The 16,982-nt window shown below is 36.7% G+C and overlaps 2 protein-coding genes across 3 annotated transcripts; one reads left to right on the top strand and one right to left on the bottom strand.

The window, feature by feature from the left end:
* The first annotated feature begins 9,630 nt into the window (after positions 1 to 9,630).
* Positions 9,631 to 13,084, top strand: LOC140956784 (uncharacterized). The gene is made up of 5 exons (XM_073413650.1): positions 9,631 to 9,985; positions 10,368 to 10,531; positions 11,799 to 12,546; positions 12,643 to 12,734; positions 12,828 to 13,084. Exons 1-5 carry the CDS (start codon positions 9,680 to 9,682, stop codon positions 12,964 to 12,966), a joined length of 1,449 nt encoding a protein of 482 aa, XP_073269751.1. The 5' UTR covers positions 9,631 to 9,679; the 3' UTR covers positions 12,967 to 13,084.
* A 39-nt stretch (positions 13,085 to 13,123) lies between these two features.
* LOC140956787 (glutathione S-transferase 2-like) lies at positions 13,124 to 16,489 on the bottom strand. Of its 2 annotated transcripts, none has more exons than XM_073413654.1 (11): positions 16,354 to 16,489; positions 16,183 to 16,273; positions 16,033 to 16,089; positions 15,729 to 15,814; positions 15,561 to 15,632; positions 15,096 to 15,149; positions 14,908 to 14,983; positions 14,114 to 14,175; positions 13,946 to 14,005; positions 13,573 to 13,684; positions 13,124 to 13,342 (listed from the first exon to the last, which is right to left on the bottom strand). In XM_073413654.1, exons 1-10 carry the CDS (start codon positions 16,354 to 16,356, stop codon positions 13,574 to 13,576), a joined length of 672 nt encoding a protein of 223 aa, XP_073269755.1. In that variant the 5' UTR covers positions 16,357 to 16,489; the 3' UTR covers positions 13,124 to 13,342; position 13,573. The 2 variants fall into 2 exon arrangements, with proteins under 2 accessions (XP_073269755.1, XP_073269756.1); XM_073413655.1 differs by having other exon boundaries at positions 13,290 to 13,339; positions 13,571 to 13,684.
* Between the last annotated feature and the right edge of the window lie 493 nt (positions 16,490 to 16,982).

Genomic DNA, 16,982 nt, shown 5'->3' with positions numbered 1-16,982 from the left:
GGGTCGTAAGGACTAATGGTGGGAACATATATCTCATACTATCAGACCGCATGCAAGATACACGCTTCCTCATTGACACCTGTTTGAGAACATATATTGATCTCTGACACAAGGCTCATCTTGGCCTTGTTCATGAAGAAGCGTGTATCTTGCATGCGGTCTGATAGCCCTATCAGACCTTCTAAGAACATGTACTTCAACTACTGGTTGTTGGGGATCAGGTTCAACTTTTACAGTTGAGGGAGTATCTTGAATTTCTTCAAGTTCTATCATCTTGCTTTTCCTATCTAATAGAAATTCTTTTTCCAAAAAAGGTGGCATTTCTTGAAACAAACACTTTTGTTTCATTAGGGTGATAAAAATAATATCCAACAGAATTCTTTAGATATCCTACAAAGTGGATCTACTATCCAATTTGTCTCTCACTGTTTGTTTCACGTAAGCAGGACACCCCCATATTCTGATGTTAGAATATTTGAGAATTTTTCCCATCCATATCTCATATGACGTTTTATCCACCGCTTTAGTATGGACATTATTCAACAACATTGCCGCAGTTTCAAGCGCAAAACCTCAAAACGATGTAAGTAATTCAGTGAATCCCATCATGGATCGAACCATGTCCATCAAGGTTCGATTACGACGTTCAGAAACACCATTCATTGTGGTGTTGCTGGTGGAGTCCACTGTGAGAGAATCTCATTATCTTTTAGATAACCCAAAAAATCAGCACTCAAGTATTCTCTCCCTCGATCAGATCGAAGTGTCTTAATACTCTTTTCTAGCTGATTTTCTACTTCAGATTTGAATTCTTTGAACTTTTCAAATGTTTCAGATTTGTGTTTCAATAAACATACTCATACCTCGAATGGTCCTCAGTAAAGGTAATGAAGCAGGATTGCCCAAATATTGTGCCAACATTTAGCGGGCCACAAACGTCTGTATGGATCAAATCCAATAGACCATGCGCACGTTCCACATTTCCATCGAATGGAGTCTTGGTCATTTTTCTTTTTAGACAGGACTTACAAGTAGGTAGAGAATTTATGTCTGACAAATCAAACATGCCTTCTCCCACTAGCTTGTGCATCCTTCTTTGGGAAATATGACCTAGTCTAGCGTGCCATATTTGTACGGGATTTGGATCTTCTAATTTTCTTTTGTTTGTTGTTGAAATCCTGTTTACTTTGGACATTCATTTATCATTTCCAAAACATTTTTGGCCTAGATAATTTCTTATGTCCATTCTTCTTGCAGTGAAAACAAATATGTTCTGAATTATCGGGCTTTGTGGGCCCTTTAAGTGTCTTTCGGAGTTTGCCTCTTATTGGGTTTGTTTTTCCTTGTAGGGACAGAACGTTTCTTTCCTTTACCTTGTGGGCCATTTTTCCTCTGACGAGAGGCCCATTAGAAAAACAACAATTTCCTGCTTTATGGTGATCTCATAAGTTATAAGTGTATTGACTAGCTCTTCAAGGCTATCATCTATCTTATTCAAATTGAAGTTCACCATAACCCCGTCAAATGAGGAAGAGAAAGACAACAAATTGATGTTATCTAGTAACTCGTTAGGAATCACATATTCCCGGCCCACCACATTCTCAAAAGCCTAGTCATACGTACACAATGCTCATGGGCCAAAGCCCCATCTTGCATACATGTAGTCATGAGCTCCTTGAAAGTGGTGTGCATCATTGTACGAGTTTCATGCACCATGCAACACTTGCAATTGCATTCGAATGTCAGCAGCATTCAACATTTCCTCAAACTGTCCCTACAGTTCTTTTGACATAAAAGCGAGCATGTTACACTTTAGCTTGCATACTATGGTCCTACCATCTTGCATGCTTTGTCAGTTCAGCTGGACTGACATTAGTGTGTATATCATTTTCTCCGAATTCAGAACAATTTCCCAACCAGTCTTGAAAATTAGATTCGGTTAGCTTGTTAATAACAGAATTGTATTACGTGACGAAATCGAAAATATACTGATATGAAAACAGAATAATGGTTGCTGATTATTTTAAAATAATTTTAAGATATAAAATATGGATTTTTATTTTATAAATTCCCTCCCACTATTTTGACATTTTCACCACCCTTTGATGAAAAAGGGAAATCGTATTTCCTTAGTAGGCACGTAGAGTCCAATTAGCCAATTATAATCCCGAATAATATCAGCCAATTATAATTTCTAAAAGGTAGAATCCAATTGCATCCCTATGCGACCTCCGCGTGTTTCGCCTCACGTTTAATAAGGACCCAATAATATGACGCCGTTTATTTTCGTGTGTAAAACCAACCAATCAATATTGAATTGTAGTGGACGGTCGCCATGAGTTCCCCAATAATATGAGCCAGACACTGTCCACGGGTAGCGATCAACATGCAACCACGGTTGATGGAAGGCAAGAAAAAATTAACCTCTTTTAATTTTTAATTTTTCGGTTTGATATAAATTTTGAATCTTATTCAAAATGAGAGATTTTAATTTTAAAATTGTCTCATCATTTTATTTTAAAAACGCGTTCCACGAGTTTGTATGTTTGTCGGATTCATGCAACTATATTATCTAATAATATACATACATGCATACTACTATATATTGCATATATATCATAATATGAAATTCGACAATAAATAAATAAGGATGATCGATAGCCAACACTATTAGATCTATGTGAGCCAGACACGGATCCAGGTCCAAAACCTAGGTGAATGCAGGGATGCAAATGCAACTTATTACATGAGCTTTCAATATTTTACATGTCTTCATCTTTTGCTCCGGGCCCACCATCTTCCAGTCTTGATCTCCCACTATTTCTAATGATTACATTTAAATAGCCATGACACATAAGGGATACATCTCATGGGGTGGGAACGAGTCATAAACCAGGCTTACTTTAATAATATCAAATATTAACAAAATGAAATAAAACAGTAAAATATCCTAACATACACCTAACACATTGGTCAAAGCTCTCGATCATCCTTTATGTATTTAATATCAAATTTTAACATCAATTAATTAAACAAATTTAATTAACTGATAAATCATATATCTAATAATTTATCACTAACCACCACAATTATTAAAGAATTTAATAAATTAAATAAACTCCTTTATTTAATTTTCAATTAAATCAATAATAATTTATTTCTTGTAAAACTCATTTTTACCATAAATAATTAAAATCATATTCTAATTATTTATTTTACAAGAAAATTATTAATTTTCCAAAAATTAATTTTCAACAAAGCACAGGCGGGCACGCTGTACCCAATCTCGTCACCTGATGACTCTCCTGGAACCGGTAAACGAGTCAAAGCATAGCCATAGCATATAAAGCCTCAGTGTTGTCCCGGGTCGTAAGGACTAATGGTGTACAATCATAACCACGGACTTATCCTCTCGATGAATGATAACCACTTGGAAAGTCCGAGAGAGGGTTGTTCGGTATAATCATCATATGACTACCCATCTGCATGTTTGGACATCTCTATGCCTTTACCAAGAAACGCGGTACACAACATCACAGATGCTAGTCTCGAGCTCAAGCGACCTTTATCCATGTTTTAGGCGGCTGAATCGACTAGGAACAAATTTAGATTATACAGTGTTTACAAATGAGTTTCAACATCGAATTAAGATTCATTTATATTAAAGTATAATCAAGGACTTTATCTATGCTGATTGCATGAGTATACAGATAAAGTAAACTGAAACCATGAAAAGTTAAATTTTATTAAAATAAAGATTGTTTATTACACTTGAGTCAATAAATTGCTTAGCCAACCGTTGGCTTGCAGGGCATCTACTCTAACAGTAATATCCGATTATCATACATTAACAATCAATGATTTCTATTTTCGGGATAGTAGTCCGGTGAATATAATACTTAGAAAAAACAACAAATTTAATAGACTGAGACCAAATTTAATTATTTAGAAATACGTCAACTAACAAGCAAGTAATTTAATTTCTCTTCTAGGTATCAGAATATAGTATCTTTTACTAATATGTAGTACTGTATAAAAACCCATACGTAATATAATATAATTAAATGAGAAATCGATTGTATTAACTTTATATTATTTAAAAATTACTAAAATTCCCTTCCACAAATGAGTAAGTATGAACTCTGATGAAGTCGAAAATTCTCGGTTCGGTTTGGTTAGCCAAATATTTCTATGTTCCTTTCAATTTATTGTTATCCAAGCAGAGATCATCGGCCTATATTGGTCGAGACGAGTGTAACCAACCTAAATCATGAATGGATGAACAAACATAAGTAGCAGCGGAAGTGTTTCCAATGTATCTCTTCCGATGTTCATGTCCAGTGGCGGAGCCACATGTATAGATACCCGGGCTGCCCACTTTTTTTTAAAAAAATTTATATGTAAATTTTATATAATTTTGGATTAATATGATATTAGTTCGGATAGATCAATTTAAAATATTAAAAGACTCTAGAGTTTAAAATTCTAGCCCGGGTAGAACCATATTCCTGGCTCAGCCACTGCTTATGTATATCTGGAGAGCAAACTTAAGAGTGCAAATATACTAGTGCAAGTGTAAAGTAATGAGTGAATGCTCCATACCATCGACGATACCTAGTATTTATAGAGCTGGTTCTCAGTACCGTGTATGGTAAGGATTTTAGTATAGCAAGTTACCTTGAATATCTGATTTGTATCTTATATTATCTTTGGTAATTCATGGATTAGGATGGTATATCTCATCTTATTCAGGATTCTTTATTTATCATAGAATATTTATTCTAGAGTTTTGTATGGATATGATTCTATTCACCACCATGCTTGTTTGAGTTCGGGTCGACTGGCAGCTAATCTCGAACTAACTGCTTGATCAACCCTTTATCGAGGAAATACTCCAGATCCAAAGTGGTCGGGTCGGTCGGGTCGGGTATGGGTAATCTGAGCAGGTTCACCTTCGAGTAGATACTCACGTAACTTGGCTGACCCACCAAAACATGCTCAGCTGGTTGGGACATTCTGCTTTGTCTATCCCCGAGCAGTGGGTCGCAAGACTGACACTTAATGGGTTATTGGGCTCCTATCCTAGTCTCAAACGAATTTAATATGGACCATTTGTTTTAACTCATGGAACACAATGCCCATTGAGTCGAATCATCTAAAGTCTGGGTCGGGTGGGAATCATGGGGCTATCAATAGTACATCCCATTTTTTAGTCTAAAATAAGAATGAAGTTTAAACCAAGTGTTTGCTCCCCTTACCCGGCCTGAAGAAAGTGATTGTGTCTGACATTGTGCTTCTCACTTTTGAGTTGGTTCGAGTTCATCCAAGCCATTAAATCGCAAAGTGGTGGACGATTGAGATAATGATCTGAGAAAAATAAAATATGTTCGAGCCACTTTCATTTATAGTCATTCGATACACACGTGGACTACTTATGTAACGTCCCGAAAATTTGAAGGTCCATGTAAACCATATGCATGTAAGTTATCAAATTTCTTATGTATTTTAATCAATTCATTTTAATTGCATGTAGTAAATATGATAAGCATGTTTACATGTTTAAAATATGGTTTTCAATTAGAATGCATAAAAATGTGTTTTAAAGGTTATTCGAGACGCGATCGAAGAACGGAGAGCGAGGATCCATATGAGGGAAATTTTTTTATTAAATAATTATTTTTAATGGTTTAGTGTGTGATGTATTTAAATGGAAATTTCGAAATTTGGGGTGGTTTGAGGTGTTTTTATACGCCGAGTCGTTTTTTCAACCAGTATTCAATTTTTCGACTAAGATATGAACTTTTCGAGAACTCGGATAATATTTTCAAGAACTTTCCTAAACAAAATATCTTAAATAATAACTAATGGGCTTAATGGGCCTATTATATTTGGCTAATGGACTCAAGCTTGCACCATGTGTTTTAATTAAATTAAAAGCTAACAAACCCTACCAAAACCCCATAATCAACTCACGCCTCTCACCCCTAAGCAACAAGGACTCTTCCTCCATCATCCAACACCCACACCACACGTAAATTGTAGAGGAAAGTCATGAAATTTGAAGGAAAAATCAGCAAGGTTGCATCTCTTGTCTCCCCGCCGACGTTCTTCGCATCGCAAGCCGTTTTTCGTGTGTAATATACGCAAAGACACGCCTTAACTTTCTTTCAAACATCTTTTACACCATATTATGTTTATTTGATTAACTTTGCATGAAAAATATGTGTGGCACAAGTTTTATTTTCGTTTTTATGGGATACATGCATATGACTCATGTTTTATGATTCAAAAACTCATGCTAAGGATACCTAAAGGGGCTGCCATGGTAGGGACACCAAAAAATTTGAATTTCATAGGGTTTAGGGGCCACATAGGAGACGGCATAAGGGCTGGATGTTAGGGCTTCACGGCTGAACGAGAATTGGGTACATTAATGACTAAGGGTTCGGTTTTATTTCCTAGGGGAACACGACACTTAGATGTGGTTATGGTCATGTCCAGGAGACTTAATGGGTTGGTATGAGGGTCCTGAGGTGGTCGTGCAGGTCGTAGAAGCAAGCTAGGAGAGGGACCGATCGATGGGGGAATTCTTAGGGCTAGTTGCGGCTTTTGAAGAATAAAGAGAAGGCGGCTGCGCGGGACTCTTTCAGGGTGAAGGGCTGGACTCGTGATGGTCCTAGCCACGAGCCAAGAGGGTCCACGCATAGTTGTAAGGGCCGGAAAGAGAGACACGCACTGCTAGGACTCTTCCTAGCCGCGGCCAAGACTTGGGAAAGGAACCTGGACGTTTATGTGCATGGGTCAGGGGAGCTGGTCTAATAGGGTCCTATAGGGTTTGGTTAGAGTCCTAGGAGGGTCGACTAGGGTCTGGACCGAGTGGTTAAAGGCTGGAGTCGAAATAGCATAGCATTGAATCACACTAGAACTAGGACTCCATGTACAGAAAAATTCAGTAGCTTCCTAGGTTTGTTCAAGTGTCTTGAGTGGCTAGATTTGGGTTGAATATGGTTTAATTAGGTGTTAGTAAGCTTTGGTGCAAATTTGGTAAAGTTTGGGAAAGTTACGAGTCAAAACCGGGATGTACGTCTAAGTTTAAAAACGAATCGAGGAATTTAACGAAAAACTAAATTTTAAGCCTAAGAAATATTTATGGGAGTGTTTGAAGGTATTAGGATAAGTTTGGGATGATTTGAGACGTCGTTCCGAGTTTTAAGGATAAATACGAAAAAAAATATGCTACTAGGGGTAAAACAGTCATTTTACAATGAAAAATGTTAGACATCCTGGCAGTGCCCTGAATGCTATAATATATGTTAAATGTTTATTTTAAATGTTTATAAAATTATATGATGAAACGTTAATGTTAAAAGACATGTTGCATGCTTGATTTAAAAGAAAAATGATCTATATGTACATGAATTTTTATAAGTGATGAAAATATGAAAATTCGAAGGAGGTGAAGTGATTGTGACTAATATGATGATATAATTGGAGATATCATGAGGAAAAAGGCCAAAGAAGGAGTCCGTTTACAGGAGAAGGTCTCAGAGTGGAAGTCCGACGATCGTATTTCCATCGACGTGATATGATGATATGATAGGCCAATGCTCAATTGATATATGAGAGTGTCGCTGATGTCCATGCAGTACTATGATTACACGTAGATGGATCCATCGACCTTCAGCTGATACGAAAGTCACAATTAACGATCCGAATTTGATAAAAAAAACGTATAGATATATGACGAAAAAGAAAATGTATATGATGAAAAGGAAAATGATATGATGAAAGGAAAAATGTTTAAGTTTATGTATGATCATGAAAAGCTATTTTAAGTAAAAATATTTTCACTGTTGCATGTGATTGTATATGTATTACTTGTTATCATGGTTAAGGTTTGCTGAGTCAATAGACTCACTAGATGCATCGATGCAGGTGAGTATGATGTTGATGTTAATGGAGGACTTGATGGTTGATCTAGCTGGACTGTATGTGCACAAAACTCGAGGACCAGCGCCATTTTTCCGCACTTATGTTTAAGACTTATGCTAATGATTTACGTACTTTTAAGATTTTATGACTTATGATGATTTTGAGAGGTTTTTGAGATGATGTTAGGGTTGAGTTAATTTTGAAAATGTTAAAGTTAGGTTTGATTGACGATTTATGATTTTATGTTTCGAATTACTTTCCTTTGGATTTTCAAATAATAGTTAGTTGGTTTATTTTTAAATGGTGCTAAAGTATTTTAAATATATTTATATATGTGTGTTTGGGTTCGGCCAAATAGATGTATAAGAAAAGAAAAAAATTCTAGTGCATTTTAAAGAAAAAAGAGTAGTGGACGTTTCAACCTAGATATCACATTTGTTTCCCATGTGATTCTACGAAGTCCGGTCATGGTCATCGGTCATCGCCGTGTACACTTCCCTAGTAAGTTTACTAATATTTTATTTTTATCAAAACAAGATGTCCAGTCCGAGTCCCCGAGCCATTGATGAGGTGGCTAACTTTTTCGATTCCCACACCTCTAATTTTGACCCCCTCCCCAATCCCCGAACACCCGAGTGAGCATGAGATTCACTTTACAAAATTCAAGGTCATAGAAGCCTAATTAAGAGACACCAGGCTAAAATGGTATAAGGTAGAAGGTTACTATCTCGACCACATCCTAGCCTACTGACTTAGGGAAAAATCTAGCAAGCTAGTTGGTTTCGATTTGGTCATGCCCGAAGTAAGTGACCGAGCCCACAAGCCACCCCCAGCCTATCATACATTTTATAATGACCAGTTAGACATGGGCCTAAGATTTCCCGTGCTTCGAATGATCCAAGGGGTGTGCAAGTAAAATTTAAAAATTTTACCAAGTACAGAAAATTATCGACCCGAACAGGATATTTGCCCGAGGAACAAATAAAATTTAAAAAATTTACCAAGTACAAAAAATTATCGGCCCGAACAAGATTTTTTCTCGAGGAGGAAATAAGTAAATTTAAAATTTTTACCAAGTACAAAAAATTATAGTCCCGAACAGGATCTTTGCCCGTGGAACAAATAACATGATCTTTACCCGAGGAACAAGTAAATATTTTAAATTGTTGGTTCAGATCGTGCCAAGCTTTGTAGGATTTATATAATTTGCCAGCTCCATGGTTCTTAAGAAATGTGCCAGACTGTGTGAGGCCTTAAAGGGCAAAACTGGTCAGGCTCTTTGGTTGGCGAAGATATGTTGGACTTACGAAATGTGTTAGGCTTGCTAGGCTTTGAGGTTCCAATCTGGTTGGACTTTTTGGTCAGCCAAGCTATGTTTGACTTACTAAATGTGTCAGGCTGTGCTATGCTTTGATGTGCTGAGTTGGTTGGCCTTTTTGGTCGGTCAAGCTATGTTGGTCTTACTAAATGTGTCAAGTTGCGCTAGGCATTGAGATACCGCCAAGCTATGTTGGACTTATGAAGCGTGTCAAGTTGTGCTAGGTTTGAGGTGCAGAGCTGGTTGGGTTTTTTGGTCGGCCAATGTTTTTTTTTTTTATCGATTTTTTTCCAAAAAAATGTGCCTCCAAATTTAAAAAGAATTGCAATAAAAGTATGCTTCTGAGATTTATTATTTATTATTATTATTATTATAGATAGATTTATTATTTATTAAAATCAGTCGTTTTAAGTTGTCGAGTTTCAGGTAATGCACGGCGGAGACAAGATGGCTGCGGCCGTTGACGGTGGCGTGTTGGTGAAGCTTGAGCTGGGCGGGGCGGCAGCTACGTTCAATCTAGAGAAAGCAGTTTGCAGCCACGGCCTGTTCATGATGGCTCCCAACCATTGGGACCCTCGATCCAAGACCCTCCAACGCCCACTTCGCCTCGGCCTCGACGATCACGAAACCTCGTTCCTTGTTCGCGTTTCTCATCCTTCTATGTTTCCTCAAGAGCTTCACATTCTAGTGTTAGGCGCTCGCTCTCTCTGCCCTCAGCAGCGACACTCCTTGCTGGTTGGAACTTTTTCTGTTACCTTTTTCGCTTTTGTTCTAAATTCAAATGAAATTCATTGCTGATAGGAAGTGGCAACTGCCACTGACATATTAATGTTGCTGTTGGTGAAAATCATGATGCATTGTGCATCAATGTACAATTTCTCTTAAATTTCTGCAACTCGTCCAATATGTAAGTTCCTTCTTGTATATGGTTTTCAAAGTGTGTGTTTGTACGTTTGTATTTTATGAGAATTGTTTGTTTTTTCACTCACACGCACAAACTAAATGACTCGAATCATTGAGCTTTCAAGGGAGTATTTACATTTTTATTACGTGAGTTGTACATTTCTTTTCACTTGTGTCCGAGAGTTACAACTTTAATGTCCAATTAATTTTGTAGAGACAAGTGAGCAGAATGCTGCGACTATCTGAGGAAGAAGATAGGAGGGTGAGGGAGTTCCAAGAAGCACACGAAAAAGCAAAAGAGGGGAATTTTGGGAGAGTATTTCGGTCTCCCACTTTGTTTGAGGATATGGTCAAGTGTATTCTCTTATGCAATTGCCAGTAAGTGAATCCTCTTTCGAATGCGTAAAATATTTTCATGTGACATTGTTCTTTAATTGACTTAAATCAAATCATTCTCAAATAACTCAGGCTTAAAGATTCATATGCTACCTCTGTATTTCGAAGAAATAGAAAGGGAAAAGAAAGGGGGTATTTAGGGAAAAGAAAAGTGGAAAAGAATCAAGGTTGTAAATGGCGGGAGGCGGTGGCGGGGCGGTCGGTGACCGCCTACCGCCTCGGCCGCCTAGGCGGTGCCCAAGCGGTGCCTAGGCGGTTGAATTTTTTTAAGCAATTTTTTATAGATAATCATGCAATATAATCATAAATAGTCATCATTTTTTATATAAAATGTGCAATTAAATAATGTTTAAGCACAAAGAAGCTTCATACAATATAATATCATCTAGATAATATGCAATTAATAAAGTTTCATCCTCATATTAATGCTATTATGCTAACAAAGTAATATCATTACTTCAACTTGTCCTACAATACCCGCAATATGATGTTTCATCCTATAAACTCCTCTTTTAATAAGTCTCTTACACAACTTGCATGTGATCCAATCTCTTTTCTCTTTATTATACAACACCCCATATTCCCAAACAATATCATTAGACTTTGGGAATATGGGGTCGTTTGGTGGTTGAGACTTGAGAGTGAAAACCAAAAATAAAATAAAGAAAGTGAGGTGTACTAGGGTTTTGATATTTAAAATTAGTTGATCTTGACTAGGTTTTTAAAATTGTTGACTAGGTTTTTAAAATTGTTGACTACAACTTAAAAATCTTGACTACCCGCCTCGTCCGCCTGCTCGCCGCCTCGCCCGCCTAGCCCGCCTGCTCGCCGCCTCGACCCGCCTCCCCAACGCCGTATAGCTTGGGTCGCCTAAAACACCCGCCTCATGCATAGGCAGTGCGGTCGATGGCCGCCTACCGCCTAGGCGGCCGCCTCGACCGTCATTTAGAACACTGAAAAGAATAGGGTGAAGGAGCCATCAGATAGGAAATGGTTATTGGTTATTTTAGCTATGCAAGCACAAAAATTTGGAGGAAGGCCTTAGAATGCCTTAGCTGTATGTGTTTTCATCTATAAATTTCTGGTCGTCTTTATATTTTGTTGAAACTTTTGTGATTAGCTTGTTCCTGGTTTGGATCACTGTTTTCTGGCTTGGTTCCTTTGCAAATAATTAGCCATAAACCATTCAAGACTTCAACAAGAAAGCAATACATCTGGGATTATGTTTTTGTCGGCTGTACTTTTGCAGGTGGTCGAGGACTTTGAGCATGGCACAGGCACTTTGTGACCTTCAGTGGGAATTGCAGCATCCCGAATCAGCTGCATCATTTATAATTTCTGAAAATGGAAATATTTCAAGTTGTCAAACATCAGAAATTGAGCACATTATTCCAAAAACACCTGCTGTGAAGGAACCCAAAAGAACATGGAAAGTTAATAAATGTTCAAAAACTTTAGTGAACAGCTATGCAGAGGGTAAAACATCGGAAGGTTATATTGACCTTAAAATTAGTCGTGAAGAAATGTCAGACGCCTCTCATGAAAAAGGGAAACCAAGTCCATACTTACCATCATCAGATGTAGAGTATTGTGATTCTGAGCAGAATTTGACCACCACTTGTAATGCCGATTGTGATCCTTCTAGTTTTCAGTCTTCGGAAGAGACATTAGTTAACCATTGTACTAGGAGTGGAAATTTTCCATCCCCAAGAGAACTAGCTGGCCTTGATGAGAAGTTTTTGGTGCAGCGCTGCAAGCTTGGCTACAGAGCAGATCGTATAATAAAACTTGCGCAGGAAATAGTTGAAGGGAAGATTCAACTGACCGAACTGGAAGATGACTGCGGTACTTTAAGCTTGGCTGACTGTGATAAGATTGCTGAGAAGCTGAAAGTGATTAAAGGATTTGGACCTTTTACGTGTGCTAATGTGCTGATGTGCATGGGATTTTACCATATCATTCCAACTGATTCAGAAACTATTAGGCATCTAAAACAGGTCTACTTCTTTTCTGAAACTTTCACATTATCCTTCAACTCATTCATGTCCATCTTTCCAAAAATTAAGCACAATATTATTCATACAATGTCCCAGGTTCACGCGAAAAGCTGTACAATTCATACTGTTGAAAGGAAACTTGAGCTCATATACGGAAAATACGCTCCATTTCAGTTCCTGGCATACTGGTGTGTAGTTATGGTTTATAATCTCGCTGTTCAAATTATCTTTTGCAGTTTTTCTGAGAATTAAATTCTCTTGAGGGGCTGTACTTTGAACAGGTCAGAAGTGTGGCATTTCTACGAGGAATGGTTTGGAAATCTTGGTGAAATGCCACGGTCTAGTTATAAACTTATCACTGCTGCAAATATGCGACCAAAGGCAAAAAATGGAAGAAGCAAGAAGCAGAAATTAGAATAGCATGCACACGTAACGGTTCAGCAGAAAGAATCAATCGAGGCACGATTTTCGCTTTGTTATCATGTATTAATGTCTGAGGTCCGTGTCATCCTGTGTATATAAATTATTACCGCACATCAATGTGATTCTTGTTATTAAACCGACATTGGAATGCCAATTTTCTTTCAAGAGCTTTGACTCTTGGGAGTTCATTAGTTGTCGACTTGCTGCAGTATTTTGAAGACTGAAAGCGTTAAATTTTGTGCATTTTATGAGTAACAGAGTTATGAAATTTGAACTAAATTTTGCCATAATCATCTTGCTCTCCCTTTGACATGGATGTCGTCTTTTATTCATGGATTGAAATAAATGACGCAGTTGCGTGAATCGGTGCCACCTGCAACCATGGACAGTATAAAATTCAGGGAAGCAGGCAAACTTTATCGTACAATATGACAAGTAATATTAAAACTTTTATGATCTATATCATACAAGTATTAAGACAAAAAAACCATATAAGATTGGTTAATGAAGCGGAATGGGATAAATTTTACAGGCTTTGTAAAAAATCAGGAGGAAATTAAAATAAAAATTGCGACATGGTGACGATATAAGAGGTAATCTCACCTCAGTCCCTCGCCTCAGGTGGTGTATCGGGTTGCTTTCCAGGCATAGCATCTTGAAAAGCAGGGTGCTCCTTGTATGACTCGTTGATTCTGGACAAAAGAGGGAATTCATCCTGCCCACCATACAATGCAACCCGAACTTAAAATTATCCTCGAGTTAAATCAATTACCAATTGATATGGATAAATGAACTATTTTTATATAAATTTTTAGCTACAGAACCATCCAAACTAGCAGAAATACAGCTTCATACTGAAGATGAGACATGAAATGTCCACATAAAACTTGAAAAAGTGCATATGACTCTGTTTAACTGAATTTTCAATAAATAATAAGCTTCCAAATACATGATGGGATATCAAAGGTGGGTCTACCATGTCAAGATTGAATCTTCGGATTGCACCGTCAATCTGGGGTGCCAAAAACAAATCAGCCTGCAGGTTGATAATAACAAGAATAAAATGAAATAAAAGAAATTAAGATAATCAACCTATAGGAAAGGGACATTGTTTTGATATATAAGTATCAGGGAAGAGATGCACCAAATAAACTTCATTCCCTGTGGCATACTTTCCAGCATAAGTATCCAACAGCTTTTCCAGAGCTGCATATTTTACTTGGAATCAAATGAGAACAATGATCTCGAGAAAATAATAAATTTCAATACATCAACACGAGTTTACTAGGAACTCAGAGAACGACCACATCCAAGAATTTTTTTTACTGTCTTAGTACAAGTTAATCAAGAATAAGTTGGAATTGATGCAATAAAATATTCACCATTGTTTTGTTCATCACTAGATTTATGATCACAATTTGAGTACACTTTCTTTAAATTCTCAAATAAGATAACAGTTAAGATTTCACACAACTTCGATTTGATGAAGAATTGAACTCATATACATATAATGTTCACCATTATTTTAATTTGCCTTTATGATCTAGATTGAGGGCTAAGAATTGAACTCGTTTGCACTTCTTTTTTAGTTTGTCTCCAAAATAATAGTTAAATTAGAGGCAAATGCATGTTATTGATTACTTGAAATTTGAGTGACTTTGAACATAAATTTGCTAGTTTATGAGGTGGAGCATTATATTTGTTAAGACACTTGCAGCAATTACTTGACATTAACATCTTTTCATCCATAAATTTGTGCAACCATTATCCATTCAGCTCCAACATATCAAACAGCTCTTCATATTTTTTCGCTTCATATCTAGAGTTAAAAATAATGTATCATAATGCGACTTCCCAGATCAATTTCAATTTAAAATGTTTATTCATGATATTTAATATAGACGATAAAATTCACAACGTATCAAGCTCCAAGCTTACCAATGAATCCTTTCCTTATATGACCCTGAACCCAAGCAATCATCTCATCAGCACCAAGTTTTTCTTTAATATATCCCTTTAAATGGAGAACAAATACTATCAGCCTTCTCATAAAAAGTATGTGCAACAGTCATATCTGTTTACTGGTACTTCTCTAATCAAAGAAACACGCTTTCAAATGTACTCACAATGACGGGTATATTCTGAAAAGGCTGTATGTTTGCACAAACAATATTTGCTGCCTACAATACATAAGAGCAGCAGAAACACAGTTAGCACTCAACGTGATAGGGCAACAAGAGAAAGCCTAAAGCTGATTGATGTTCTAATCGGGGGCAAAATGGCTAAAAACATAACTGAGAAACAGCGACTGATTATAATCTTATCCAACAAGTATACCATAAAGCACAAGCTTGCAAGAACATAGCTATTTTGTACTTAAACACACCCAGAATTTTCACCGTGATTCTTAAAAGTAGATATGCAAACAGCGTGATAGACATGGGAGTATCCAAAAATCCAGGTGAGGGGTGACTCAATGCATTTCGGGGTAAACATTTAATTTTTATTGAAATCGAAAATCAACTTTTAAATGTTTAACATTGAGGATGGGATGATAGCCCTCTTAAGGAGACAGAAGACAAATTCTCGACCTGGTAATTCACAGCTTCTTTCTGAGGATCCTGTGGCAACAATGGATGATGAGGATACTTCTTTTCTAAATACTGCACGTTACAAAGGATCGTCACCCATCTTCAACAAAAAAATATAATCCTAGAATTCAATCCATACAAATGATCTGTTGAAATGAAGAGACTTGCCATCAATATGGCAAATGAGTCAGCAATTACAATGTCACCATCAATCAGCACTGGCACTTGTCCTACAGGATTAAGCTTCAAAAACTCTACAATCCCAACAAAAGACACAATCATTTCACATAGTATTGCAGAATATTTCATCAAATTAAGACGTGTTTGACATGATTTCAGTAAAGCATGAAGGTTGAGGAGAACCCATTAACCTAAGCACGTATCATGTATGCGCCCCAAAAAACGTCAAGTTCTAGATGTAATTTGTCGAAACCTACCAATTTTTCTGGGTCCGAAAAAAAAAAAGCCTAACCTGGAGATTTATGTTCTCCTTTGAGCAGGTTGATTGCTATGTAATCATAATCCAATCCTGTTGATTAAAGAGGCAAAAAGCAATCATGGGTTCTTGTAAAACTAACCAAAACATGAAGAATCAATCTAAAAAGGATAAGAAATTCTGGACCTTTCAATTTGAGAGCAACACGCACGCGGCAAGAACAAGAGCTCCGCCAGTAAGAGTAAAGCTTCAGCTTCTTCAAACCCTCTTCACTTGCCTAGAAATCGAGCATTCATGACAAAATTTCAGAGAAAAATCAGCTTGAAAAGGGTAAATAATGGAATTTGAAGTGATTACCATGATCAAATGCGGTGTGACTGCGAAGTACAATCAATCTCGAAAGTAACAATTGGTATTCTTGCGCTATCCAAATGAGCGACAACAGAAGACGTCACTTCTTGTGTCACCGTTAGCACCTAAACATATTTTTTTCCCGATAATCCTAAAAGATACTTTTTAATGTAGTAATATANTAATTCGAGTTTGAGTTCGGACTCGATTCGAAACTCGAAAAATTTAAAAGTGGGTTCGAGTTCAAGTTCAATTCGAAAAATTCGAAAATTCTAAAAGATATATATATTTATTCGAGTTTGAGTTCGAACTTGATTCGAAACTCGAAAATTTTAAAAGAAATTTGTTCGAGTTCGAAGCAGGGTTCAAGTTCGATTCAAAAAATTCGAATTATTGTTCGAATAAATATTTGAAAGATTCGAAATTTTAATATATATTTATACTTGGTGAACATACTTTTACAAATCATATTCACAAAATTTTTTAAAAAATCTTGTCTAAACACATACAAGTTTTTTCATTTATAAAACACTAAAACTTTTTTTAAAATAGAGAGTGTTATTTACTCTTCATAATTTGTTAATACACTCCAAATTACCTTTATATCTAACTAATTATCAATATTACCCTCTCTA

The sequence above is a fragment of the Primulina huaijiensis genome, chromosome 14, assembly GCF_012295235.1.
Source record: "Primulina huaijiensis isolate GDHJ02 chromosome 14, ASM1229523v2, whole genome shotgun sequence".
In the NCBI taxonomy this organism is placed as follows: domain Eukaryota; kingdom Viridiplantae; phylum Streptophyta; class Magnoliopsida; order Lamiales; family Gesneriaceae; genus Primulina; species Primulina huaijiensis.
This window is presented reverse-complemented; position numbering and strand designations above follow the sequence as displayed.

Bases quoted from the DNA above. Each gene is read 5' to 3' on its own strand.
- LOC140956784 (XM_073413650.1), top strand. From the start codon at position 9,680: ATGCACGGCGGAGACAAGATGGCTGCGGCCGTTGACGGTGGCGTGTTG. The intron at 12,547-12,642 runs GTCTACTTCTTT...ACAATGTCCCAG, and splicing joins CTATTAGGCATCTAAAACAG to GTTCACGCGAAAAGCTGTAC. The intron at 12,735-12,827 runs GTGTGTAGTTAT...TACTTTGAACAG, and splicing joins TTTCAGTTCCTGGCATACTG to GTCAGAAGTGTGGCATTTCT.
- LOC140956787 (XM_073413654.1), bottom strand. The intron at 15,150-15,560 runs GTCGAGAATTTG...TATGTATTGTAG, and splicing joins AAGAAGCTGTGAATTACCAG to GCAGCAAATATTGTTTGTGC. The intron at 14,006-14,113 runs GTGCATCTCTTC...ATCAACCTGCAG, and splicing joins CAGGGAATGAAGTTTATTTG to GCTGATTTGTTTTTGGCACC.